This window comes from Pantherophis guttatus, chromosome 14 (assembly GCF_059756535.1).
Source record: "Pantherophis guttatus breed Tessera chromosome 14, ASM5975653v1, whole genome shotgun sequence".
NCBI lineage: Eukaryota > Metazoa > Chordata > Lepidosauria > Squamata > Colubridae > Pantherophis > Pantherophis guttatus.
In genome coordinates, this window is record NC_142076.1 from 233,217 (window position 1) to 261,115 (window position 27,899).

Below are 27,899 nucleotides of genomic sequence, written 5' to 3' on the forward strand. Positions count from 1 at the left end.
ACTTTGTCATGTAGGAATTGCACAAAATCCTCAGCCCTACCCTGCAAGGGGTCTTCCCTCGCTCCCAAATAAAGAAGGGAGTGGGTCACCCTAAACAGGGCTGCTGGGCGGTTCTCTGCAGACGCAATAAGAGCGGAAAAATAGTTTGATTTTGCCGCCCTTATCGCCACTAGGTAGATCTTAATATGAGACCTCACCAGTGTTTGGTCAGATTCGGAGCGGCTGGCCCTCCAATCGTTCTCCATTCATCTTTTCCGGCGCTTCATCTCCCTCAGCTCCTCGGAAAACCAGGGAGCCAATTGAGATCGGCACCAGGTCAGAGGCCGCAAAGGCACGACGCGGTCCAAAGCTCCAGTGGCCGCCCTATCCCAGGTGGCCACCAGTTCTTCAGTCGAGTTGTGAGCCAGAGCCTCAGGGAATGGCCCAAGCTCCGTCAGGAACCTATCCGGATTCATCAGGCGCCTGGAACGGAACCACCTGGTCGGTTCCGTCTCCCTGCAGCAGAGGGTAGCGGCTCGAAAGTCTAGTCGAAGGAGTGAATGATCTGACCATGACAAGGGCTTGGTGACTATATCCCCTGTTTCTAGATCATTCAACCACTGACCAGAGACAAAAATCAGATCCAGTGTGTGTCCCCCCATGTGAGTAGGGCCTTGAACTAACTGGGTCAGGTCCACGGCCATCATGGAAGCCATGAACTCCCGGGCTGTCTCTGACATTTCACCAATGGATGGCAGGTTGAAATCCCCCATGAGTCTGGGGGTATCCATCGCAACCCCGGCTATTACGTTGAGCAGCTCGGGCAGGGCTGCTGCTACGTGGCAGGGAGCCAGGTACGCAGTCAGCAAGCCCATTTGCACGACCCCACTTCACAAGGAGGGACTCACATCCAGCTATCTGAGGTACAGTGGTCTCCCTCGGACAAAGACCTTTTTTAATAATAGCCGCCACCCCCCCGCCCCTACCCTGGGCCCTCGGCTGATGGAATGCACAGAAACTTGGTGGGCACATTTCAGCAAGGGGCACCCCCCCTTCCGGACCCAGCCAGGTCTCCGTAATACCCGCCAGGTCCACTCCCCCCTCCTGGATAAGGTCGTAAATGAGGGGGACCGGCTAACAAGGCTTGCCATTCCAATGCCTCTTCTCTAGGTGTAGAGCAGGGGGTTATTTGGTCATGCTCCATTTGGCTTTGAGCTGATGACACTGATGTGGGTCCTCTCTCGATTTCTTGATGTGGTGCTAAAGGATAATCACATAAGGATGCTAACATCTCCTTCTCTACTGGGGCCTCTAATGGCCCCTGTGTGTTTTCGCTTCTGTTTTCCATGATCTCATATTCATGCAAATCCTTGCCCCCTGGGGGAGAAGTAAGAGGCTCAATTATAGGGGAAACCAGATCAATAAGTGGTTCAGCTGTGTCGATTATGTCCAATAAGGATTTCTTTAAATTTTCTAACTTGAATAGTATGTTACCTTGTTCTTTCCTTGGGAGAGCGCCAAAAGCATTAATGAGACCGGTTTCTGTGCTGTTAAGTACATCTTCGCTGGACAAGGCTGGCTTACTCCCACTTTCTTCCTCTCTCTTTTCCAAGGTTGAGAATGCGGAAGAGACAGCAACTTTGGGAGCTCGCATGTTAACAATTAAGGGTTTAACCCTTTCCTCACAGAAAACTCTGATGGGAAAGATTTGAAAGGAGGCTAGATGTGCCTTCATCTTGAATAGCATCGGTGGTATGGTCGGCTGTTTGAAAGATAGAAGTATCCGCTTCCAATTTGGGGCCTCAGGAAGTCACTCCGCAGCACGGAGATCAATCTGCCTCCAGTGACAGTGAAGAAACTGGCTTAGGGAATTTAGTATAGCACTCTTGGTAATCCAGCGTCCATAATTAATTCTGTTCATATGGATTCTAAGCGCAACCTGATGTGTTTGTAGTGAGCGATGTGATTGCTGTAATTGTAGGGGAGATGCTTTACTGTCTTCCAATGAAACCTCTCTATTAATACCTCTATTAATACCTCCTCCTCTTGATGCCTTGTCTGGAGAAGGACTGTTTTTCTGAGTGGGCTGCCACTTTTTGGCAGGCTCTTTAATTGTTTCCCCAGATCTTTGCTCTTCTTCCTCTTCCTTATCCTGAGTATGGGATTTACCCAAATCTGCTGTACGGACATTAGTGGGGGTGCCTGTAGCCCAATGTTGTGCTTGAAGAAAAACAGCTATATCTTTTTTCAGTGTCTCTACATCATGTTGGATGGTTATTAGTTGCTCAAATATTGAAACAACCACTTGTGTTGTAAGAAGGCATTGCTTTGCCATAAACTCTGTTGTATTCTCCCACGGTAAACTCTCCACACTCTGGATTAGTTTGTTGTCTCCGTACAGGCTGTAGCTGGACTCGTTGTTTGTGAAAACAACTGCTGGCTGTCATTTTGCTCCCCTCCCCCTCAGATCGGGAAAGTCTAGTATCTGCTGTTTTGTCAAATCTCTTTGCTGGTCTTGTTCTAATCTCTCTAGATTGTTGGAAATGGAGGGGGGGATATTTTTACTTACAAATCTCTTGTCAGTGCTCGTTAGTTTTTGGTTGTTTTGCATTCTTCATTGGTGGGAGAGATCCCAGGCTGGTGCCATGGCGCTTCTTTCTTTTCCCCATGCCTCATCAGCCAAAACTTTGTCTGTGTTGTGGTCTACTCTGTTATAGTCTCCAAAAATATTATTTAAATAAAAAGGCTCCAATGGGTATACTAAAAAATTGATAAAATAAAATAAAATAAAACCAAGAGGAGCTGCTGCAAAGACACTCCGGCAGCAGCAGCCGGGAGGTGGACAATAGATGGGGGTGGGACCAGTCAGAATTTTTAATACCGGTTCTCCGAACTACTCAAAATTTCTGCTACCGGTTCTCCAGAACTGGTCAGAACCCCACCTCTGGCTCAATTGTAGTCGTAAGTTGAGGACTACATGTAGTTGTTTTTAGAAGGCGCAATGTCCATACTATGTCATTAAATTATCATAACATACTGGTAGTCCTTGACTTATGATGACAATTGAGCCCAAAATTTTGGTTGTTAAGTGAGAATTTGTTAAGTGAGTTTTGCCCCATTTTATGGTTTTTCTTGCCACGGTTGTTAAGTGAATCATTGCAATTAGTAAGTTAGTAAACCTGGCTGTTAAGTGAATCTGGTTTCCCCATTGATTTTGCTTGTCAGAAGGTTGCAAAAGGGGATCATATGACCCTGGGACACTGCAACAATCATAACTATGAACCAGTTGCCAAACATCTGAATTTTGATGACCTGATCATGGGGATGGCTGCAACAGTTGTAACTGTGAAAAATGGTCTTAAGTCACTTTTTCCAGTGCCGTTGTAACTTTTAATGGTCACTAAATGAACTGTTGTAAGTCGAGGATTACCAGTATTTCAGACAGATCAGCTAAAGCCTAAAATTGCATTTGCACAATCTCGATCCATTTTAATATTGCTTAGCATTATCAGTGGTGTGAATGTGTCCAGCTACGTTAGGTTTTTTGACATAACTGCTTTCATTCTAGCTTCTCAAAGGCTTCTGATTTCTTTCACCAGAAGTCTTAATTCAATAGTGGCAGAAGCTTTGGATGAGGAACATGCAGAGCAAAAAGATGCTTGGTTCTGACTTAAATCCTTTTAGATTGTAGGATAATGGGCTGAATGCTAGTTCTTCACTTTAAAAGCCTGAGCAAAAACCCAATTTCAACCTCTAGGCTTAGTGACTCTAGGTCAGATTATCCTTCTCAATTCTGTTGATGTATTGGTTCATTTTTTTTTGCCATTTCTTATGAAAAGGAATATCAGTGCAACTAATGAACAGCCATTGGCTTTCATCATTTCAAAATCTGTTAATTCTTAAAGAGGCAGATGTATAGTATGTCATTAAACCAATACAGAATGCAGAATTGCAGAACCGGAAGGGACCTTGGAGGTCTTCTAGTCCAACACCCTGCTCAAACAGGAGATTCTACCATTCTGGAGAAATGGCTGTCCAATCTTTTCTTAACCTCCAGTGATGGAGATCCAAAACTTCTGGAAACAAGCCAATTAACAAGATTAATTGTTCTCATTGTCAGGAAATTTCTCCTTAGTTCTAGATTGACTCTCTCCTTGATTAGTTTCCATTTGTTATTTCTTGTCCTGCCCTCAAGTGCCTTAAGAAATTGACCACTCCCTTCTCTGTGACTGCCCCCCAAACATATGTCATCCTTAGTCCTTCTCTTTGTTAGACTAGACATACCTAGTTCCTGCAACAGTTCATCATATGTTTTAGCCCCCAGACCCCTAATCCAGAGGTGAAATGCTCCCGGTTTGGACTGGATTGTTCGATCCGGTAGCGATGGCAGCGGGTGGTTCAGAGAACCAGTAGCAAAAATCCCTGCGCCCGCCCCCCCCCCCATGTCCAGCTGAGCCGCACGATCATCAGAGGCTTTTCTTTTTTTACTTTTAAAAGCATTTTTTCTACAACCTCTTCCAAAGAAAAAATGCTTTTAAAAGTAAAAAAAAAAAGCCTCTGATGATGGCGCAGCTCAGCTGGGATCATCAGAGGCTTTTCAAAGCATTTTTTTCTACAACCTCTTGGCCGAAGAGGTGGTAAAAAAAATGTTTTGAAAAGTCTCTGGCAACTCCCAGCTGAGTTGCCTGATCGGCAGAGAGGTATTTTTTAAAATGCCTCTCTGACAATCCCAGCTGAGTTCCCTGATTGGCAGAGGCTTTTCAAAGCATTAGAAAAAATGCTTTGAAAAGTTAAAAAAAAAAAAGTTGGCCACGCCCACCCAGTCACATTAACCCCCCCCCACCAAGCCATGCCCACAGAACCGGTAGCAACAAATTTTACATTTCACCCCTGCCCTAATCACCTTTTTTCTCTTTTCTGCACTGTTTCTAGAACCTCAGCTTCTTTTTTGTATCATGGTATAGATGCAGTATTCCAAGTGGAGTCCTATGAAAGTAGTATAAAATGGTTCTAACACTTCATGTGTTCTAGATACTATTCCTCTGTTGATGCAGCCTAGAATTGTATTGGCTTTTTTGGCAACTACAGCACACTGTTGCCACATATTTAAGTGATTGTCCACTAAGATACCTAGATCCCTCTCAGTGTTTTACTGTTATCGAGCAAGGTACCACTTGTTCTATACCTAGGCAGTTGGTTTTTCTCGCCTACGTACAAAACCTTACTTTTCGCACCACTGCATTTCATTTTGTTGGATAGGGTCAAGTGTTCAAATCTGTAAAGGTCCTTATAAATTTTGTCTATCTTCCAAACTGTTAGATTTCCCACCAGCTTTGCAGATGGTATCATCTCCAAATGTAATGAGTTCCCCTTCTATCTCCTTATCTAGATCATTTATGAAAACGTTGAAGAGTATTGGGCCTAGAACAGAGCCTTGTTGTACCCCACTGCATGCTTCCCTCCATGCATATGTTGTTCCATTGAGGACTGCACATTGAGTGTAGTTGGTCAGCCAGAGACCAATTCATCTGATGGGGATGCTGTCTATCCCACATTTTTTTTTTATTTTACCAAGAAATAGGTTGTGGTCTACTTTGTCAAATACATTTAAAAAAACTAAAATAAAAACCATAGCCACAGTAGTGATTTTTGGTTTGCTAAAATAGTATACCAGATAATCTTCTCTCACCTGTTCTGCAAGTGCACTGATTTTGAGGAGAAAAGTCTGGAGCTCAGATACATTTCGACTTTGGAAAATGTTCATCACATTGGCTGCCTCCATCTCTGCATTCATCCTCGAGCTGTCAGTCAGAATGCCAGACAAGACTACCAGGGTTCCAACCTGGGTTGATGTTAGCAAATCCAGCACTTCAAACTACAAGTAGTAATAATGACAACTCACTGTAATATTTGTTGGATGAACAGACAGTAATAAAATAACAATGAGAATTATTTCCCTTGTGTCAACTGATGAGGTCTATAATATAATTTTATAATATTAAAATCCTTTATAAATTTTAATAACCTGGACATTCGTGGCCCATCCCCATGTTTCCAAATGGTAATTTCCAGCAATCTCAGTCAACATGGACTATAATTATACAATTATAGTTTTGCAATATGTGCACAGCTTTGATCTAAAGACAATTTATTTTTTGATTTGAATCTGTAAGCCCAAAATAACAATTAAAATCTTGACTGATTGGCATATCCCAACCATTTACCAGTAACCTCACTGATATACAAATTTAAAAAGAGCAGACCTAGGACATCTACAAGGAAAGATTTTTTAAAAAGCCACAAAGGGAGCTGCAGCAAACTCTCAAAAAGGGGGCAAAGCTACAATCTTAATTCTTTTGATCCACCATGCTACAGTACTGGACAAGACTAACTTTTTAGTCTAACTTCTTTCCCAAGATAAATGTGAGGATAAGAGGCATAGCCATCCAATTCAGGTCATGATGATGTCACCTGCATCATGAAGTTATTGTACAAATTATATGAACTGTGCAATTTGCATCACTCACATGATATTACATTCCCTACCTTTGTTCATCCTGTGGGTCCCAGTGATAAGTGGAGACAGCTTGGATGAGCTACCTTAAGTGATTTGCATATGTGGATAAAGAAATAGTACTTACTCCATTGAAAGATGGATTCAAGTGGACAAAGTTGCTGTAATTAGCCAAGTAACTGGAATGTCCAAAGTTTTCATGCAGCCAATCTCTACTGTTCGAAGCTGTGAACGTACATGCAACTCCTGCAATATATGCACAAACAAGAGAGTTTAATTAAACAGAAATCATAGTTTGACCAATCTTTCCTTGTGTGCCAGTCCTTCTCCATTTCTGCTTCTTTGCCTCACATTTCCTCTGTCACCTTATCCATCCTTACAATTCATTTTCCATCCCTGGAACAATATCTGTACATCCAAAGCAAGAACACAAAAGTTTTACTTTCATATGTGTGGAACATTTGGTTGAAGCTGCTTTATTTATTCCAAATTTCTGTGAAACATTACTTGGTTCAATATGGGAGATGTTAGCTCTTACAAAGTCAGTTCACACATTTGAAATGATGAGACATTTTTGTCCAAAAAAAGAGGACATTCTTTGTGAAACGGCCCTGCAAAATCATGAGAAAGATTTTATGCACATTTTGGAACTGAATGATGCCAAAATAGAATCGATCATATATTTACATACAGTTTTATGTTATTTTAAGGGAGACCACATGAAAAATCTCTCTAGTGGATTGGGTCCTGGCCTACATCTTAAGGCAGCCAAGATGGGCGAGCGGGGCAGGGACTAGGAGCTAGGAGACTTGAGTTCTATTCCCACACAGCCAAGGAAGCTCACTGGTGACTTTAGGCCAGTGACTTTCTCTCTGCCCAACCTGCTTCATAACCTATTGGGAAAAACAGGAGGAAGCACTATGTATATTGCCTTGAGCTTCTGTTAAAAAAGGTGAAGTTTACATATGATAAATAAATAAACATTTCAAGACAGCATTAAGATTTGAGGTTGGTTAAAGCTGAGCAACTTTGTGTTCATAGGCACTAGCCCAAAATGATTTCCCAATTTATTTTTGGAATTGTTCAGAAGGAAACAACTAGCAAGAAAAACACAGCATATCAGAAACAGTCACCTTCTTTTGCAAGCTGCCCTTCAAGGAAATTCAAACGATTTTGAAAGACAGCAAGCTGAGTCATTGGATTTAGTTTGTAATAAACAGAATTTAGACCTTTGTAGCTGCAAAAGAAGAAAAGAAAATGAATGCTTGCATGCTGCATGTCAAGTAACACAGGACTGTAATCCCACACTTTGAACAGAGCTATGTTTTACACTGCTGTGCTTTCTGTTTTCTCTAATCAGCACAAACACAACAGAACTACCTTCTATGATTGCCCCGTCAGCCTTTCTAGTTGTACCATCCTATACACTACGACTATTATTATTACATCACTTTACTTCCAGAAACTAGTTGGCAAAGTATATTTCCATTAAATAAAGCACATTTAACATTGCCTGAAACTGAACATAGAACATAAAAATATGAGAGTTATATTGCCATTAAAAATCATGAATGGGTTAACTAGAAAGTATATAGTGTTTTTGATTCAAATCTGAAAAGATGCTTTGGAGTGTGTGGGGCACAAATGTTAATCCTATCTGTTAGATAGGTGGATTGAAGAGACTGGGGACAGGCTTCAGACAACAGCTGTTTATTCAGCAACTATTTACAACCTAGCAGCTAGCCTCTCCGACAGCCGGCCCTTTTATAGGGAGCTGTCGGAGAACCCAGCCAATCACATTTAAGCATTCTTCCTGCTCAAACAGTGGACCAGAGGGAAAACCATCCTGTCAATATCTAACACTATCAGCAACTCTTGAAAACAGCTGTGTCTTTTCCTTGAGGCCTATGATAGCTGCAAAAGGCAGTTGTATGATCTGGGGAACAGATGCAGGAGCTTTATAGAATCATGAACAGTGACTGGAGTTGTGTTCCTGGAGACTCAAGCTTCTTTGCTGAAGAAAACTGAAGTGCTACATATACATACATACCTCTGAGGTAAAGAGTACCTCAAAGTTAACATAGCTATTCATATCATATCAACAATGTATTTTATTTCACTATTGTAATTCAATTTATATATTCTGCACCTTACAAATGATACATGACTGAGGAAGAATAGAGCGGTTTGGAATCCGGTTTGTGCCAGCAAATTCAAGGCCGTTTACCCTGAGAGTGGAATTTCACCAGTCTAAACACCTCGGTGCTTCCCAAAACATTTTGGCGGTGCCGGATTGGCTACAGATGGGTGGACTATGGGGAGAGGGCTGGAGAAACCAAGGGATTAGTTTTGTATTGATACGCGGGAACTTTAGATTCCATCTACTGCAATCAGCATCTCTTAGTAAAAGTACCTTTTGCTTTAATCAAATGGATTTGAGAGTTTTACTTCCCTAGGGGATCAGATTGGGGCAGGTATGAAAATCATGCAAAATGTGACACCTCATTTGTACCTATGTTACACATGGAATGAGCACTAAAAAAAAGATGAAGCTTCATTATAACCACTACCTTGACTTCCCCTCCCCCACACCTTATTCCAAACCTGAACAAACTTACAGATCATGGAAGTCCACACAGCCTATCTGAGTTGGAAACAGCATCATTATCTTGGCATCAACAAAGGGTAGCAAGCGCACAAGTTTGATTTGAAACAGGTCTTTCAGGGAGGGCGAGCAAAGATCAGGGAAGCTGTGGTTGATCTTGGTCAGAATGGTCTCCAGGGCAAGAGATGCAGCTTTGTGGTCAAGCAGGAGGTCAAGAGGTGATCTGGACAACTCATCCAGGAAGCCCTCTATATAGATGACATCCTGGCTGCTGAGGGCTTTGGCAACAGGTTCCATTAGGGTGAGATTGGAGAGGACCTTATGAGTGACAACCAGTTGGGCCAGCTGGGAAGCGGTAAAGACATTGAGAGCGGCAAACTAGAAAGATGTGGAGAGAAGAGAAGGGAGTGAGAATGGTGCACCCTCAAGGAAACTTTCACTGATTAAGCTGAAATAGCTAAAGAGCAACACAGCTAGTTGGCTGCCTCGTGTGACCAACGGGCTCAAAAGCAAAAATAATTACTTTTATGATAAAATACCTCCAATATATGCCTTAAAAGAACTTTTAAGGATTTGCCCAGTTGGCTGATATGCAAGATACAAATAAGCATTCTTTTTTGTGATAATTTTTATTTATTTCCAAACATTTCCAAACATGTGCAGAATTCTCATTGATTGTTTTTTTAAAGAGCAAGTCTGCCTAAGGTTACCTTTCACTTTCACCTTTCACTGTGGCTGAAGTAGCACCTGTTTAAGAAACGACCTAACTATGTGACTGGAGTGCCTTGACCTTAGAACAAAAAGCTTACAGTATTTATTTAGTGCTGCTATAGTATCTGTTGAATGTTCAAAAGGTTTTGCTAGTTGAAACCCTTTATCAAAGGTCAATAAAGTGAAGGAAAAACAACCTTACCCCATCAAAACCACTCCAGATCTTTGTGAAGTCATTATAGGAGGCATGGTTTTGAAAGTTCTTCCAGTTGCTTTGTATCCATTCTTTAGGTGATCTTTTCTGGCACCCTGAAAGGCAATATAAAGGAATATAGAAAGAAATTGGAGGGGACCTAGGTTGGATTCTTTGGTTCTGTTGGAATTCTTGGGTTGGTAGAACAAATTTCTGTGTTACTGGGCCATAATTCCCAAAATTTCCACCCACCCACCTGATTATTGGGAATTCTCAGAGTTTAAATCTAGAGGACACCAAGCTGAGAGAGGCTGAAGAGCAGAGCCAAAGGCCTGGCGAAGAGGATAAGAGACTGACATTGCATCTATTCAGAAAACATAGCACATATGTGACATTTGTGAAATGAAGTTAAGATGCATATGATGCCATCAAAGCTCATACTAGATATTATGCTGAAATGGAATATCCTTAACTAGCATGCTGGAATCATCAGACCCAAAGTCAAAGAAAAGGGAAAGCAGGTAAATTAACACAACTCTGACCACACAGACCATGAGACCTGGGGGGTTTTTATGTGCATCACAATGTATTTGAATGGAGAATCTTGGAGTACATAGATGTAGCCACTTTTCTGACTCCCCCCTTCCAGGCACCTCTGGTAGATCTTTTGGCAGGGCTGCTAGTTACTGCTATCTGCAGGGGCTTGAGTAATGACATGCATCACAATTCCATCATGCAAATTATATAATTTGCTGAGACTGAGCTCACTGGTTCAGAATCTCCAAATTAAATGGAATGCACAATGGAGCACATTTTAATTATTAAATTTCTATACTACCCACCTCACCTAAGTAACTTAAGCACATACTCAACAGCAGATACTCAATCTCCTTGGCGGAGAATCAAGTAAATGGTTTTTTAAAGAAGTTCTCTTTAGCAAGAGGTCTGAGCAAATTCTCCACAGGAATTCCAGCAGCTGAATTTTTTTCAACCTAAGGCCAATATCTCCCATTTCTGATTTATCTGTGATTTATTTAGGAAGTGGACCTTTTCACAGGTACAGCAATAGGGAACTTGTAGTGGCTTGTTTACCTTAGTCTCCTGAATCAGTATGGGAAGAACTCTTATACAATGAAATGTAGGAAGTTATTTCTAAGGCAGGCTAAGTTGTGCTAATGACCAAATTGTGCTTTTTAGCTGGAGTTATAATTTATTTCAACTGTGAATCAGGAGTGGGAGATTGCTCTGTATCTCCCATTCCTTCACTTACGGAATACAGTAAGGAATCTTCCAATCCAGCTGGTCACCAACTGCCTTGTGCTGTTATCCATATCAGGGTATACACTGTCTAAGGCCTGGACACTAATGAAAGGAAGACACATAATCAAAAATCCTGTGAATATAGATATGCTACAAACATTCCTTTTGTGGACAGTGGTCTTTAGGATTCAAATTTTAGTTCCCATCCCACCTGCTTCAAACCTAGTAGGCTATCTGGATTCTAGCCTGCATTAAGTCCCTACTGTAGAGTCTATATTTTGTCTGCAATATCTAGACAACCATTTAAAATATCTGGGAAGGTTATGCATAATTTGCAAATGTCTCTGCAAATGGGCACAATGCAAATAGTATAGAAAATGTACTTTTCTGAATTTTGCAGTACAGTTTGGAACTTGCCCAATCTTTTGGGCACCAGGGACCAGTGGAGTGATATTGTCCGCATACCAGAGGGGGCTGGTTTTGCATGCTACCTGTATCTGCAGATGGGGCTTCATTTGTTTACGCGGACTGGTTGCTGGCCATGGTGCAGACTGATGCTGGTCCATGGACTGGGGGTTGGGGACCCCTGGCTTAGGGGACAAGCGCACCAGGGCAAAAGGCAAATTCTTTACAGAAATTGTTGCATTCACAGTGATGAGACTGAAAATGCATTGTAATGTGCTGGGCAAGCTTTTAGATAGCTATCTAAAGAGCCATCTGTGGATAAAAAAATTGAAATATAGCTCTGATAAACATTCAATAAATGAGTCACCTGACAACAAAAAAAATCAAATTTGTGCAGCTGTACCTGTCATCTCTCCCTCTCCATTAGCCTTATATAAAGTGGCTAACGTTCAGGTGGTTACAGGGGCTGAGGAGATTGTTGTAACATTTAGGAGGAAAGAGGGAGAATGATTTTGTTGGTAAAGGAAGGTGAAAGTAGCTTCTTAACTATCCTTCCCTTTTTTAAAGTATTCTTTTCATCACTTTTTTCTTTTTCTTTTATACTTCTGTATTTCTCTTTTAGCTGGGTAAAAGCTTTTAATAAGAAATAATTTTAAAAACCCATTCAAATAGTTGCTACATACATTGTTCTGAAGCCATCGCAGGTGATTGGAATTTGAGTCATGCAGTCTAAGATGTTGGTGTTCACATCTGTCAAGTAAGGGTGCATCGTCTCTTGGAACCAAGAGGAGAGGAAGCCAGCATTTGATACCAGAGGATCTGTCTTAATTTTTTCCCATGCTGCATTCAGCAAGAATCTTTTGAAAGCTGGTAACATCTGGTCTCTGGAGATCTAAAACAGCAGGCCTATTAATTTGAGTATCTTTGGGCAAACTGATTGACTTTATGTACGTCAGAGGAAAGCAGAAGGAAAATGAAGCCCCCTCTTATTAATTTCCCATGAAACAGAATAACAGAGATGGAAGGGACCTTGGAGGTCTTCTAATCCAACCCCCTACTTAGGCAAGAAACCCTATAACTTTTCAGACAAGTGGCTGTGCAATATCTTCTTAAAAACCTACTATCACGGAGCCCTCACTACTTCTTAAGGCAAGTCGTTCCAATGATTAATTGTTCTCACTATCAGGAAATTTCTCCTTAGTTCTAGGTTGGATCTCTCTTTGATAAGTTTACATCCGTTGCTCCTTGTCCTACCCTCACATGTCTGAATAGGTTGATCCCCTCTTCTTTATGGCAGCCCCTTAGGTATTTGAAGAATGCTGTCATGTCACCCCAAGTCCTTCTCTTCCTTAGACTAGACATACACAGTTCCTGCAACCATTCATCATGATTTAGCCTCCAGTCCCCTAATCATCTCTGTTGCTCTTCTCTGAGCTCTTTCTAGACTCTAGAGCAGGGGTAGTCAACCTTTTTATACCTACCGCCCACTTTTGTATCTCTGTTATAGTAGTAAAATTTTCTGACCGCCCACCGGTTCCACAGTAATGGTGATTTATAAAGTAGGGACGAAACCCCTACCGCCCACCATGAAAGCTGGAACGCCCACTAGTGGGCGGTAGGGACCAGGTTGACTACCACTGCTCTAGAGTCTCAACATCTAACAGTTCACATGATCTAGATTCTATCTCTCTGTTAATGCAGCCTAGGACTGCATTGGCTTTTTTGTGGCTGCAATACATTCCTGGTTCATATTCAAGTTGTTATCCACTAGGACTCCTAGAACACTCTCACAGTTACTGCTATTGAGTCAGGTACCACCTATTCTATACCTGTGCATTTGGTTTTTCTTGCCTAAGTATAAAACCTTACTTTTCTAACCTTGAATTTCATTTTTTTAGATTGGACTGAGTACTCAAGTTTGTCAAGATCCTTCTGGGTCTTGAGCCTATATTCTAAAGTATTGGCTATTTGCCCCAGCTTGGTGTCTCATCTAAATCATTTATGAAGATGTTGAAGAGTACTGGACCTAAGACAGAACCTTGGGGTACCCCATTGCATAAATATGGGGTCTAGTTTGTCAAATGCCTTACTGAAGTCTAAGTATATTATGTCCACAGCATTTCACCGGTCCACTAATTTAGTCACTTTGCTGAAGAATGCAATAAGATTTGTATGGCACGATTTATTTTTGACAAACCCATGTGGCTTCTGGTTATAATTTTGCTTGTCTCTAGATATTTTCAGATTATTCCTTATTTTTTTCCAAAATCTTCCCTGGTATTTATTGATCTGTAGTTTCCTGGATCCATTTTTCCCCCTTTTTGAAGATGGGAACCACATCAGCTCTTTTCCAGTCCGCTGGTAGTTCCCTGGTGCTCCAGGATCTTGGAAATATATGGTTCAGTAGTTCAGAGATCACATCTGCCAGCTTCTTCAGAATTCTGGAAAGTAATCCATCTGGTGCTGGTGATTTGAACTCTTCTAGAATGGATAGATGAACCCTTACCATTTTCTTGCCTATACACTGCACTGTTTATATTATACTAGAAAATGATGCCACAAACTTCATTTGAGTGAGGCATTCACTTCCTCACTTACAAACGATAAACTGAGAAACTGGGAAACAAACTTAAAGCTCAGTATAGTCTCCAGGAACTTGCAGAAATGCTCCCCCATCAGCCCTGGCCCTGGTTGCAGTCGCCTTACCTCCATGCTCATCTGATTCAGAGCATCCTGTAAAGTGCTGAGATTGACTCCTTCAAAAAGCAGCAAGAAAGCCTCTTGATCAGGCTGGGTGGCAGGGTCCCTCAGAGAGCACATGAGAATGGAGACCAGTTTTCTTGGGGTTAGATTAGAAACCTGAAGCACAAAACCGCTGTTAGTTGGTTGTGTTATTTTCACTGAAAGAAGAAACGTACAAATATCAAGAGAAGTCTCAAATGTCCAGTTTCACAATTCTGAGGTCGTGGCCAATAGCCAGTGGGGTTGGAGACAAATGATGACTCTGGATCTAGTGCTTTACACACCCATTTTCACCCATTTGGCTATATGCAGAGAAATACCTCATTCCTTGGTCTTTGCTTTCATTCACTTTTTCCTACAGAGGCTGGGATTTCATTGGAAAAGTTGTTTCCGTCCAGCAAGATTTTTATTTCTCTAATGCAGTGGTTCTCAACCTTCCTAATGCCGCGACCCTTTAATACAGTTCCTCATGTTGTGGTGACCCCCAACCAGGGGTGGGTTCTAAATTATTTTACTACTGGTTCTGTGGGCGTGGCTTATTTTGTGGGTGTGGCTTGGAGGTCATGTGACTGGGTGGGCGTGGCTAGCTGGTCCTGTGACTGGGTGGCCATGGCTATGTGTATAGGGACTACTCAGAGGGCTGAAAAAAGTCATTTCTGACAGGTCCTCGCACTTTTGACTGGTCCTCACACTTATGACCATCCTCAACATTTATGCCTGTGCAGCATTCTTAACAACCATGTCACTCATTTCACAACTGCTTCTTTTCACCATGGTGATAAGATAGGGCAAAAAACGTAAAATGTGAGAATAGTCGTAAATTCGAGATCTGGTCAAAAGTGTGAGGACCAGTCAAAAGGTGCGAGGACCAGTCAAACTCCATGTGCACAAAAGGACTACCCAGAGGGCTGAAAAAAGTGATTTCTGACAGGTCCTCGCACTTTTGACCAGTCTTTGCACTTATGACCGATCATCATTTATGCCCATTGTAGCATTCTTAACAACTGTGTCACTCATTTCACAACTGCTTCTCTTCACCATGGTGACAAGATAGGGCAAAAACGTAAAATGTGAGGACAGTCGTAAGTTCGAGGACTGGTCAAAAGTGCGAGGACCAGTCAGAAATAACTTTTTCAGCCCTCTGAGTAGTCCATATGCATAAAAGGATACAGCAATAGAGAGGGATGAAGGAAGGGAAGGGAAATTAGAGTAGGAGTGAGGGTAAGAGAGGGAGGAAGTAGGAGGAGAAGAAGAGGGGGCGGAAGAGAAAGTAAGAAGGAAAGAAAAGAGAGAGGTGGTAGGTTTGAGGAGAAAGATTGCTGTACAATAAAAAAGATGAAAGGGAAGAAAGCCAACCCCAAACAAATATAAAGATATTAAGATAAAGAATGAATTGTTAAACTTTAAAGAATAAAAGAGAACAAATATGAATAAATAGCAATAATTAGAAATACACATACAAACATACAATGTATTTTCTTTGAATAGAGTATTTGGCCGGTTCACAAATTTAAACAGTGTTTAGTCATTTCAATTAAATTTACAATTTCTATATTTCCTTTTTGCCATATTTATTCCTCATCTATTTTTGTAAAAAACCAATATTACCCTTCATCCTCATCTCTAATCTTAATCAAATTCAATTTTTCCCTTCTATTCTATATTATACCTCTTCCCATTGTCATCTATTTTTACATCCATCCTCACATTGGTTAATTGTGTAATGTTACAGTTGTTTAATATAAATTCAACATTTTAATATAAATCAATTAGTTATATAACTACCTTTTTTGTATATTAATCAATATGAACATGAATATTCCAATTATTTCCATGCAATCCAATTTCTTACAAATCAGTTAATTATATTTACCAATAATAATAAACCAAATATTTTCCCCCATATATTCCTCCAAACCACAACTTAACCATTTCTGCTTTCAACACAATATACAATTAATAGTATCTCAATTATTACAATTCCCTAGTTAAATAGAGCTTTTTTTCTTTTGTGTTTTAAAATCTTGAACTCTTCTCTTTTTTCCTAAATTTCCCATTGTTTGCACCTACCTTTTATGGTGAGGAAAAAGAAAAGAAATCTGCCTGCCTAATTTTCCAACGTTGTAGCAACAGCAAAGCCAACAGCCTGCTTTACTTTCAGTTTCGTTTTTCAGCATAGCTGGGGGGGGGAAATTGCTCCAGCACTCTTTGCAAACAAGCAGCAGAGCCCTCTGCAAAACAGCTGAGAGCAAATCAGCTGAGAGTCGGGAGCCGATCTAATCAAGGGCTAATTAGCCTATGCTGAAGCTCCGTGGGCCAATAAAATTTCAAAAAAACACTGAACCATTTGTTAAATTGCTGGCTCGCCCACCCCTCGCCTACCACTATTCATTGGCAATAAATAGTGGTGCGGAGGGGTGGGGCGGAACCGGCACAATCCCACCACTGGCTATAGGGCGGCCCTTTGAAGCCCCGCGGCAAGAATTTAAACAGTTTTTTTTCCTCTAGCCATCAGCTGGGACTCAGGAGGCAGCAATAGATTGAGAGTGGGCGGGGTAAGTGAACGGCCGGCGATCCAACAGAGCAGAGAGTGAGGGTGAGTGAAGGCATGGGGGGGGGCAAAGAGGGCTTTGGCAACCCCTGTGAAATGGCCGTTCGACCCCCAAAGGGGTCGCGACCCCCAGGTTGAGAACCGCTGCTCTAATGCAAACTGCAAATTATGGAGTCTTTTTTGTTTAAAGCATGTATTTGTGTGTGTAGGGTAATTTCTTTCTCTCCAGATGTGATTCTGAATAAGATATCTCCTCCCAATTGTCTTTTGCATTGTGAAGCCCAACTCTCTTCTTTTCTTTGTGCTCTTTATTTCTATTCTGGCCATATCCTTACTTACAATTTTCTAAATAATTATGTTTTGTTGAATCAATGGGTGTTTTCCAAAAATAGATCTTTCAAACTTGTAGCAAACCAATTCCTAAGATATTCATTCTCAGGGCTGGTCAATTAGCTGAGCTGAGTGTTTGATAATGCTGTCCAACTGAGCTTTCAAAATGGTTATTTAAGAAATCACTTTCTTAAAGATATTCAAAAGCCAAGAAGGATACCTTTTCTACAAAGCCACAGGCATATTGCTGCATAGAAAATTGGCATAAGTTTTCAACAGTAGAGTTGAGATCTCCCCTGAAAAAAAGAAAAGAAAGTGATGAAATACAAGAGGTATCCGGAGCACTGTTGGAAGTAAACTCAGAATAAGTCTGACTGGACTGGGTAAAACCCCATGTTAGGATTTACAGTATCTTATGGCAATGAGAATAGTGAAATGTCAATATTCTTCTACCCTTATTGTGTCTACCCTATGTACTTCCCATTGGCTCTGTTGTGGGTGACCTGGTCCCTATTGGGTAGAGACAGGCCACATGGCCTCTTGGAGGTACCGTATATTGTGGTCATCTGGTAGATAAAGTCACTCAGATCAGCCTGGACTCTGACTGGGCAGGTCCAACTGAGGTACCTGGAGCTTAACTTTGTGGCATGATGATCTGCGATGATTTTGAACCAGTGACTCCTGAGGAAGTGGACAGGATTCTTTTTGCTGTTATCTTGGTCCCTCCTTAATCATGAGAATGGTCAGAGAAATGACCTGTAGTTGGATCCAACCTTCCTTTTTGGGGAAATATTAAGAAAGTGGCCAGATGTCTGCTTACAGAAAACCCTACAGGAAACACATTAACTGGATCTATTTCAGTTGGTTTTCAGGCCAGTATTTAGTACAAAAATAGCCTTAGTCATATAGGTGACCTGTGGCAGACCTAGGGTAGAGGTGGTGCATCCATTCTTATGCAACTTCTTAACAGCTTTTGGTACCATCAACCCAATCCTGGACAATTCTGAGAGTCGAGGATGGGGTTCTTTCTTTCAGGTCAGGATACATATACAGGCAGTCCTTGATTTATGACTACTGGAGACTGTCCATTAAGATTGCAGATGGTGATGGCTGCTAATCGAAATGGCCTCATTTAATGACCTCCACTCCTGCTCTTCCTGGGCTGGAAGTAGGCCATTAAATGCTGCAGCTGGCTGAAGAGCAGTCAAGCCCTGCAAGTCCCTGAGTGGGTGGGAAGCAGGCTGAGACCTACAAACTGTAACTGCCCTCCATACATCCATAGCTTCTGCAGACCATCTTAAGATTCCTTCAGAGGCTGGATGGGAAGCAGGCCTTGGCCAACAGACTGCAATTACCCTCTATACACCAGTTATTTCTGTTGAGCAGCTTTAGACTTCTTTGCATGTCTGAGTAACTGGGTTGGGAGCAGGCTGTGGCCTGGGGGAATCCCAAGGGGCAATGAGTGGCACACTGGGTGCCTTGGGGATGGGGGTGGAGACTTGGGAGACCCAAGGCAGGTGGGCCTGGGCCTGAGCTAGGACTCCCAGGGTCTTTCCCACCCCTGAGACACTCAGTGTTCTGCTTAACAACATTCACATGCATTTAATGAGCTTTCTGCTTTCCACAGAGGAGCCCGGCCGATGTGACGCGAGGCTCAACTTTATCTTTCAGAGGCTGCCAGCCTGGTGGCAATCTCCTGCTCCCCACACCATCCTCTGGTGGACCCCATCCTAGAAGGAGGCCCCACCAAGTCCAGCAACCAACGTAGCCTCCTTGAAGAGCTGGAGCCTGAACGCAGCATCTCCCCCCAGGACAGGCAAACACTCGGAGGACAAACCCTGGCCACCTGCTGCCTCAGCTCCCAGCTAGAAGGGCTGCTGCCTGCCAAGCCCAGGAACCTTCCCCTGTCCAGCTGGAGGCTTGGAAAAGTCACTTCCCCGAAGGAGACTTCAGGGACCTCAAACTAGATGCTCAGAGATCAAATGGAATCTGATGAAATCTGAAGCCCAGACCTTGGGAAATGGAACTGAGAACCTGAAAGCAGTTTTAAGGAGGCTCCACAAACTTCACAAACAAATAGAACACCTAAAATAATAGACACACACACACACCCCAGACTCATGGGAAGTACTTTGGAAGGCTGGATGGGAAGAAGACCTCATGACTTCCATCTTGACTTTTTTCACCTCCCTCCCCCTCCCTCCCCAGATATCCCTGCTCCAGTCTTATATGTACTGACCCATTGAACCAATTTGAAACAATAAATCAAGATCAAGATCTTGTTAGTTTATTTTTGTGTGAAATAATTGATTAGCATACTAGAGAGAAAGTATGCTAAGGTTCCTTATTTCCTCATCCACTATATTTTAAGTCATCCCCTTCAGTTCTGACATACCTGCTGACAAAAGAGCAGTAGGTTGGAGCTGGGGAAGAAAAAGAATAACCTTAATAATAAAAATCATAGTTGCTGCTCATAAATGAAATGAAATTATTTTACTCTAGTTTTTGATTGGCTTTAAATGACATAAAACAACATAGAAACAAAGATGAAAATAAAATAATCTTTCTTATTCAAAAGTCCCGAATATCTTTACGTTTAAACAGTTTTGTTCTAGATTACAGTCTGAGTTTTCTCCTTCAGGAAGTGTTGCCTGTGCTTGAAATCCTGGGTTCTGTGTTTCTTGATTGGTCACAATCAATGCGACCAAAGAACAAAGATTTCCCCCCCACACACACATTGATTGAAGCCTCATTTATGTAGCAAGTACCTGTTAGCAACTGTTCATAAATATAATGATAAGTAAATGATAAACTGTACAGGTTGAAGAGGCCTTCATCCTGTAGTAGATAGACAATGGCTAAAAGGAGGAGGAGGAGGAGGAGGAGGAGGAGGAGGAGGAGGAGGAGGAGGAGGAGGAGGAGGAGGAGGAGGAAATGATAATTAAAAAATCTTTTTCCCACCAATCGGTGCACTTATACTCCAGATTTCTGTGCTTGATGAGACTAATGAGACTAATGCTAGCATTGCTGCATTAGGGAACATTATCTAAATGATATGGCAGCAACCAGCAATCTTCACAATCTCTCTCTCTCAGTGTGTCTATCAGATAATTCACTTAGTGACCATTTCACTCAATGAAATGGATTATAATCGCTAAATGAGGAGAAGGTTTATATTATTACTGTAGCTAGTTCTGAGCTACAACCACTGTATCTGCTGTTAATTATGGATCCAACTAGCCTCCATCCCACTCATTCCTTTGAACATCATTGGGGTCAAAAATATAAAAGCAAAGCAGATTTTACTTACAGGTTGGGTGTGCTGGACACTGAGTAATAAAAGAAAAGAGGAGCATCATTAGGAAAACCAAATTGCCTAATCCTTGTACATAGAATAACATCAATTCTGAAAAGCTAGTTCAATATTAGATAGTAGGGGACTTCAGGATAATGACAGAAACCTGTGTGGGAAATAGAGCCTATTGTTTTTACTAAAACTACAGAAGACATGCTAGCCTGTGAAGAAAACATATTGTACATATTTCTAATCTCATAAACTAGGCTGAAGCCTGAGAATTGTACGTAGGAAGGCGTCTGCTATACTAGAAACCAGTCTTAACCAGAATTTGCTGATATGATAGTTACTCTAGAGCAGTGGTTCTCAACCTTCCTAATGCCGCGACCCTTTAATACAGTTCCTCATGTTGTGGTGACCCCCAACCATAAAATTATTCCTAAAACCATTGAAAATATGTGTTTTCTGATGGTCTTAGGCGCCCCCTGTGAAAGGGTCGTTCAACCCCCAAAGGGGTCGCGACCCACAGGTTGAGAACCACTGCTCTAGAGACAACCCCTAGGAACTAAGGCCATAAAAGGTAATTTGGAAATGAGGGCAGGGGGCGATAGGGTAATGGGAGATGTAAGGGGTGGGGCAGAGATAATGTATGCACTTTAGACACTTTGGATAGGTTGTGACAACATGAGTACTAAGCCAAGTACTTGGAAAAGGTGGGAGGTAAATTTGTAGCATCAATAGGGAATATAAGGAAAACATATTGATGATATAAGGTGTGTCCACTGTACCTGTGTGTTCATGGTGGTACTCTTTGAAAAGTAATAAATAAAATTACCATCATTTTTTTCTTGGGAGTTTTGGCTGGTGTTTATTTACTTTAAAACTAGACAACAAATCCCACATCTGACATTAGTTCTTTTCAAAGACACAACAAATATTTTTAAATGTTTTAATTTGTTGCCCTCTTGAAAATATGGTGTTTGAAATATAAGTTAAAGTATCTTAAAAAAACATGATTCTTAAATATGGTGTGTTTATTCTCCCATTTAACATTTTTACAATCTGCTATGATCATTATAGTTTTATTTTGAATAAATTATGTTGATTTGAGATTAGTTATCAAATTATAAAGCAGTCATATATGGAAGTTACTGAAGCTTTTTTTTTACTTACTCCATTCAAAGGAACAGGATAAGGTCGACGAGTAATATGATCATGTATACTGCCTTCTGCCCAATCTCCTTAAAATGCAAGTTTAAATAGTTAGAATACAGAAAAGACTTCCATTTTTTAAAAACAGCTAAGCCACCCAATTTAGTGTCCCTCATACTATTCAAGCAACATACTATTCATTAAGTTCCATAAATTAATGAGCTGGATAAAAAGTTATTTTTCTTTGCCCAGAATTATATTGATTTTACTGGCTTTTACCATTAAAGGTATTTCAATTGTTACAGTTTATACTTATTCATATTTCTAAAAAAAAATTAAAAAATAAAAACTTATCATTGTCTAGATTTCAAAAATACAAAGACAAATATTCCAATTATTATTCATTTCATTTTTACAATCATGAGTTCCCATTTATTTCTTACTACTATTCATATTTCAATTCTAAATATGTATAACATCTTTCTCTTTCATTTCTTTTTCTTTTTCTCCCTTCCCATTTTTCTTTTTGCCTTTTTCTTTCTCCTTTTTTTCTTTTGTGTTTTAAAATCTTGAACTCTCCTCTTTTGCCCTAAATTTCCCATTGTTTGCACCTACCTTTTTTAGTGAGGAAAAAGAAGAAAAAGAAATCTCCCCCTGCCTCTGCCTAATTTTTCCTTGCAGCAAACAGCCTGCTTTACTTTCGGTTTCGTTTTCAGCATAGTTTGATTAGCACAAGGGGGGAAAAAAATCTGCTCCAGCACTCTTTGCAGCAAGGAGCAGAGCCGTGCGCAAAACAGCTGAGACTAAATCAGGTGAGAGTTGGGAGGTCAATCTAATCAACTTGTGCTAATTAGCCTATGCTGACGCTGAAAGGAGCTGTTTTTTCTTGCTGTTTGCTTTCAAGGAGGTAACTACTGCGAGGCACAGGCCAAAGGGTGGGGGCCAGTGGGTGGGCAGGGCTACATTCGGTGTATAAGACTCACCTAAATTTTCACCCCCTTTTAAGGGGGGAAAACGGTGTGTCTTATACTCCGAAAAATACGGTAAGTTGTGTTTAGGAACAAGTCAAGACTGAGGCCTATAGTTTTTATTTATTCATTACATTTTCATGCCACCCATTTCACTGATACAGCAACTCTAGTAGCTAACTAACTAACTGTCCATAGTTAGCTAACTAACACTCCAATCCTGTATATGCTGGTTAGAATCCCCTGCAGGGCCAGCTGATCTCAAGACCCAACATCGACTTCAAACCCCAGTGCCCTGGCAAGCCCCAGCAGCCCCACATGGCCTCAAGACCGAGCACCACTGATTGGCCTCAAGCCCCATGTCACCTCAACGCACACATCGATGAAGTGCTACATCACCATGTTCCCTAGCATCTGCCCATAGCACCTGCTACTCCACCCCTAGCTGTCACCTGCCTGCATGCTTGCTTTGAATTCCTGCCTCTTCCTAGGCAAAGAAGATGACAAAGGTCAGCACAGGTTGCGATGGGACAGCAGGTGGGATATCACAAATGTGGGCCAGCCTGAATTTTGATAGTGTGACTGTGGGGTACTGCGGTGGCCAGAACTTTGAGGATTGATTGTGCATCCAATTTTTTGGTATTTTCATAACTTTGAACTGTCACTAAACAAAAAGATGTACTCTGAGTACTAATTGTAATAGCATGTAGGGTGTACAGTAATAATACTGCAAAGATTATGCAGCTGCTCATTAGTGTCACTGTAGGCCGTATCAGGAAAAAAAATACCATGTGAATTAGTGGAACTCCATTTATATTGTATAGTAACAGAATTTTGAAAATCTGACAGAAATTCTCTTTCTTCATTTTCAGCAACCAATAGAATGCTTTGTGACATGGGCAGTTATTAAATAAATGAATATGATTATTGCATTTTTTAAACCCTTGGTTTAAATCACTTACCCCACAGTAGTATCGTTGCAAAGGCTACAGAAATGAGGAGACCCTCATTTTCCTTCATAGCTACAATGCTTCTTAGACAGACCTTCTTGAAACTCCTGGAAAACATAATTTGAGAAAAAGATAGTCGTCTTCAAGAATCCTGAATCCAGAAGGATCAGAGCTATTTTTTTAACTTCCCAGAGGGCAGGATATGAATTCATTTTATAAAATCAATGAACCATAGGGCTGGAAGGGAGGTCTTCTAGTCCAACCCCTTGCCTGGCAGGTGTACTTATTCCATCCTGGTCAAATGATTGTCCAATCTATTATTGAAAACCTCCAGTGATGGAATACCCACAGCTCCATGAGGCAAGCTGTTCTATTGATTAATTGTTCTCACTATTAGGAAATTTCTCTTTAATTCTAGGTTAGATCTCTCTTTAATGAGCTTCCACCCACTGCTTCTTGTCCTGCTCTCAGGTACTTCGGAGAATAAATTGACTTTGTTGCTCTTTTGTCTGACAACTTCTCAAGCATTAGAACATACTATCATATCACCCCTAATCCTAGTGTTTGATAGGCTAAATGCAGTTCCCTTAACCCTTCATCCTATATCTCCAGACCCATTATCATTGTGGTTGCTGTTTTCTGCACATTTTCTAAGGGTCTCAGCATTTTTTTAATATGGTGATGTCCAGAGCTGGATGCAGTATTCCAAGCATGGTCTTACTATTACAGAATAATGCCACACTATCACTTTGTGTAATCTTGATGCTATCCCTCTCTTGATGCAACCTAGGACTGCACTGGCTTTTTTGGTGCATAAGCACACCAATGTCCCTGTCCTAATGTCCCTTTTTATTCGTATCCATTTCATGTATTCATAATCATGTTTATACTTTTATCTGTTATCTTATATATGCTTGACAAATAAATAAATATATATATAAAATAAATAAACAGCACACTACTGGCTCATATTTAAGTGGTGGTCCACTAAGTAACCTAGATCCCTCTCACAGTTGTTATTATAGCCAGTCCTTTTTGCCTGGGAGCTATAAAGGCAAAGCATTCTGAATATCTACCATCAATAATAGCTTGATGGTAATCCATTGAACCTAACCAGTGAGAAGCTGGCTACAGTGAGATTATAGGGCTATTGAGAAATGAATTACCTGTATTTTTTGGAATATAAGACGCACCTTTTTACCCCCCCAAAAGGGGGTGAAAATCTGGGTGTGTCTTATACACCGAATGTAGCCCTGCCCACCCACTGGCCCCCACCCTTTGGCCTGTGCCTCGCAGCAGTTACCTCCTTGCAAGCAAATAGCAAGAAAAAACAGTTCCTTTCAGCTTCAAACAGGCTAATTAGCACAAGTTGATTAGATCGGCCTCCCAACTCTCAGCTGATTTGTTCTGAGCTGTTTCGCTCAGGGTTCTGCTGCTTGTTGCAAAATTGCTGGAGCAGATTTTTTTTCCTTGTGCTAATCAAGCTATGCTGAAAACGAAACTGAAAGTAAAGCAGGCTGTTTGCTGCAATAAAGCAAAATTAGGCAGAGGCAGAGAGAGATTTCTTTTTCTTCTTTTTCCTCACCAAAAAAGGTAAGGTGCAAACAATGGGAAATTTAGGGCAAAAGAGGAGAGTTCAAGATTTTAAACACAAAAGGGAAAAAGGGAAAATAAAAATAAAAATAAAAATAAAAATATTCATATTGATTAATATACAAAAAAGATAGTTATATAACTAATTGATTTATATTAAAATGTTGAATTTGTATTAAACAATTGTAATATTACATAATTAACCAATGTGAGGATGAATATAAAAATAGATGACAATGGGAAGGGACATAATATAGAATAGAAGGGAAAAATGGAATTTGATTAAGATTAGAGATGAGGATGAAGGGTAATATTGGTTTTTTACAAAAATAGATGAGGAATAAATATGGCAAAAAGGAAATATAGAAATTGTAAATTTAATTGAAATGACTAAACACTGTTTAAATTTGTGAACCAGCCAAATACTCTGTTCAAAGAAAATACATTGTATGTTTGTATGTGTGTTTGTCTAAAAAATAAAAAAAACTTTAAAAAAAAAACCCAAAAAAGGTAGATACATCTTATACTCTGGTGCATCTTATACTCCGAAAAATACGGTAATGGCTACCTCCACACATCACTTTTATCCAGGTTACTGAAGTAACCAACTGCTTAGGTTCACAAGCTTCCATTACATCATAATCTAAGTAGATTAGGTTCTCTGAAGTTACTAAATCATGCATATAACTATATGTGTGTGTGTGTGTGTGTGTGTGTGTGTGTGTGTGTGTGTGTGTGTGTGTGTTTTTCTTCTAGCCAGGTTTTCCCTACGTAGCCAAGGTTTTTTTGTAGCTCCAGCTCAGTAGAATCACATCTACTCGGTTCTGGGCTTTTTTCCTTTCTGACACCTAGCAAGCTCTAACTGCTAGGTGGGAGACCTAGAAATGGATCTATTTAGGTCTCCCACCTAGCAGTTAGAGCTTGCTAGGTGTCAGAAAGGAAAAAAGCCCAGAACCGAGTAGATGTGATTCTACTGAGCTGGAGCTACAAAAAAACCTTGGCTACGTAGGAAAAACCTGGCTAGAAGAAAAATATATATATATATATGTTTTCTCAGGTTTTCGCGGGTGTTTGTATGTAGGTCTTTGGTTATTCGGGTCTTCTCCCACGTAAAATTGGAAGTGTCTTGGCGACGTTTCGACGAAGTCTCATTCGTCATCTTCAGGCTGGTGTTCTCGGCTTCGTGCTTCCAGGAGCAAATATATATATATATAATGTAAAAAATATACATAAAAACATGTTTAATATATTGTGTAAGTACAGGTACTAGGGTGTTGTGTAAACACATCCAATCTGAATTATACATAGACTTGGGGGTGGGCATTTCCAGAGTTAGAAAGAGATTTCTCGAGTTATTGCTGATTCACTACATCCTTATGGAATTATTTACTTATTTAACCAATTTGTAAAGCCACCAATTTCCACAACTGACTCTGGGTGGCAAACAATAACCACTAGAATAAAAACAATTCTAGACTCAGGCCTTTAGGCAGTGGTGGGATTCAATTTTTTTAACAACCGGTTCTGTGGGCGTGGCTTAGTTGGGGGTGTGGCTTGGTGGTCATGCGACTGGGTGGGTGTGGCTAGCTGGTCATGTGACCAGGTGGGCATGGCTAGCTGGTCATGTGACCGGGTGGGCGTGGCTATCTGCATAGGGACTACCCAGAGGGCTGAAAAAAGTCATTTCTCACTGGTCCTCGTACTTTTGACCGGTCCTCGCACTTATGACCATCCTCACATTTATGCCCGTTGTGGCATTCTTAACAACCATGTCACTTATTTCTCTTCATCATAGTGACAAGCTAGAGCAAAAACGTAAAATGTGAGGACAGTCGTAAGTTCGAGGACTGGTCAAAAGTGCGAGGACCAATCAAAAATAACTTTTTCAGCCCTCTGAGTAGTCCATGTGCACAAAAGGACTACCCAGAGGGCTGAAAAAAGTGATTTCTGACAGGTTCTCGCACTTTTGACTGGTCTTCGCACTTATGACTGGTCATCATTTATGCCCATTGTAGCATTCTTAACAACCGTGTCACTCATTTCACAACTGCTTCTCTTCACCATGGTGACAAGATAGGGCAAAAACATAAAATGTTAGGACAGTCGTAAGTTCGAGGACTGGTCAAAAGTGCGAGGACCAGTCAGAAATAACTTTTTCAGCCCTCTGAGTAGTCCATATGCATAAAAGGATACAGCAATAGAGAGGGATGAAGGAAGGGAAATTAGAGTAGGAGTGAGGGTAAGAGAGGGAGGAAGAGAGGAGAAGGAGAAAGGAAGAGGAAATATGGAGGAGAATAAGGGGGGGGGGAAGAAAGTAAGAAGGAAAGAAAAGAGAGGGGTGGTAGGTTTGAGGAGAAAGATTGCTGTACAATAAAAAAGATGAAAGGGAAGAAAGCCAACCCCAAACAAATATAAAGATATTAAGATAAAGAATGAATTGTTAAACTTTAAAGAATAAAAGAGAACAAATATGAACAAATAGCAATAATTAGAAACACACATACAAACATACAATGTATTTTCTTTGAACAGAGTATTTGGCCTGTTCACAAATTGAAACAGTGTTTAGTCATTTCAATTAAATTTACAATTTCTATATTTCCTTTTTGCCATATTAATTCCTCATCTATTTTTGTAAAAAACCAATATTA

The 27,899-nt window shown here is 40.8% G+C and overlaps 1 protein-coding gene across 1 annotated transcript in view; it reads right to left on the reverse strand.

Annotated features, from left to right (window-relative positions):
* The window catches only part of LOC117667375 (uncharacterized), a 196,580-nt gene extending 172,822 nt beyond the window's left edge, over positions 1-23,758 (reverse strand). Inside the window, exons 1-13 of the mRNA XM_087878699.1 lie at positions 23,668-23,758; positions 21,759-21,826; positions 20,601-20,619; positions 19,686-19,713; positions 17,511-17,586; positions 14,374-14,526; positions 12,351-12,559; positions 11,273-11,364; positions 10,012-10,118; positions 9,112-9,476; positions 7,627-7,730; positions 6,621-6,739; positions 5,669-5,854 (exon numbers count right to left, since the gene is read on the reverse strand). Coding sequence (XP_087734825.1) covers positions 5,669-5,854; positions 6,621-6,739; positions 7,627-7,730; positions 9,112-9,476; positions 10,012-10,118; positions 11,273-11,364; positions 12,351-12,559; positions 14,374-14,526; positions 17,511-17,586; positions 19,686-19,713; positions 20,601-20,619; positions 21,759-21,826; positions 23,668-23,725 — 1,584 coding nt within the window. The 5' untranslated portion in view covers positions 23,726-23,758. The remainder of the gene's footprint in view (positions 1-5,668; positions 5,855-6,620; positions 6,740-7,626; positions 7,731-9,111; positions 9,477-10,011; positions 10,119-11,272; positions 11,365-12,350; positions 12,560-14,373; positions 14,527-17,510; positions 17,587-19,685; positions 19,714-20,600; positions 20,620-21,758; positions 21,827-23,667) is intronic.
* Positions 23,759-27,899: the final 4,141 nt, after the last annotated feature.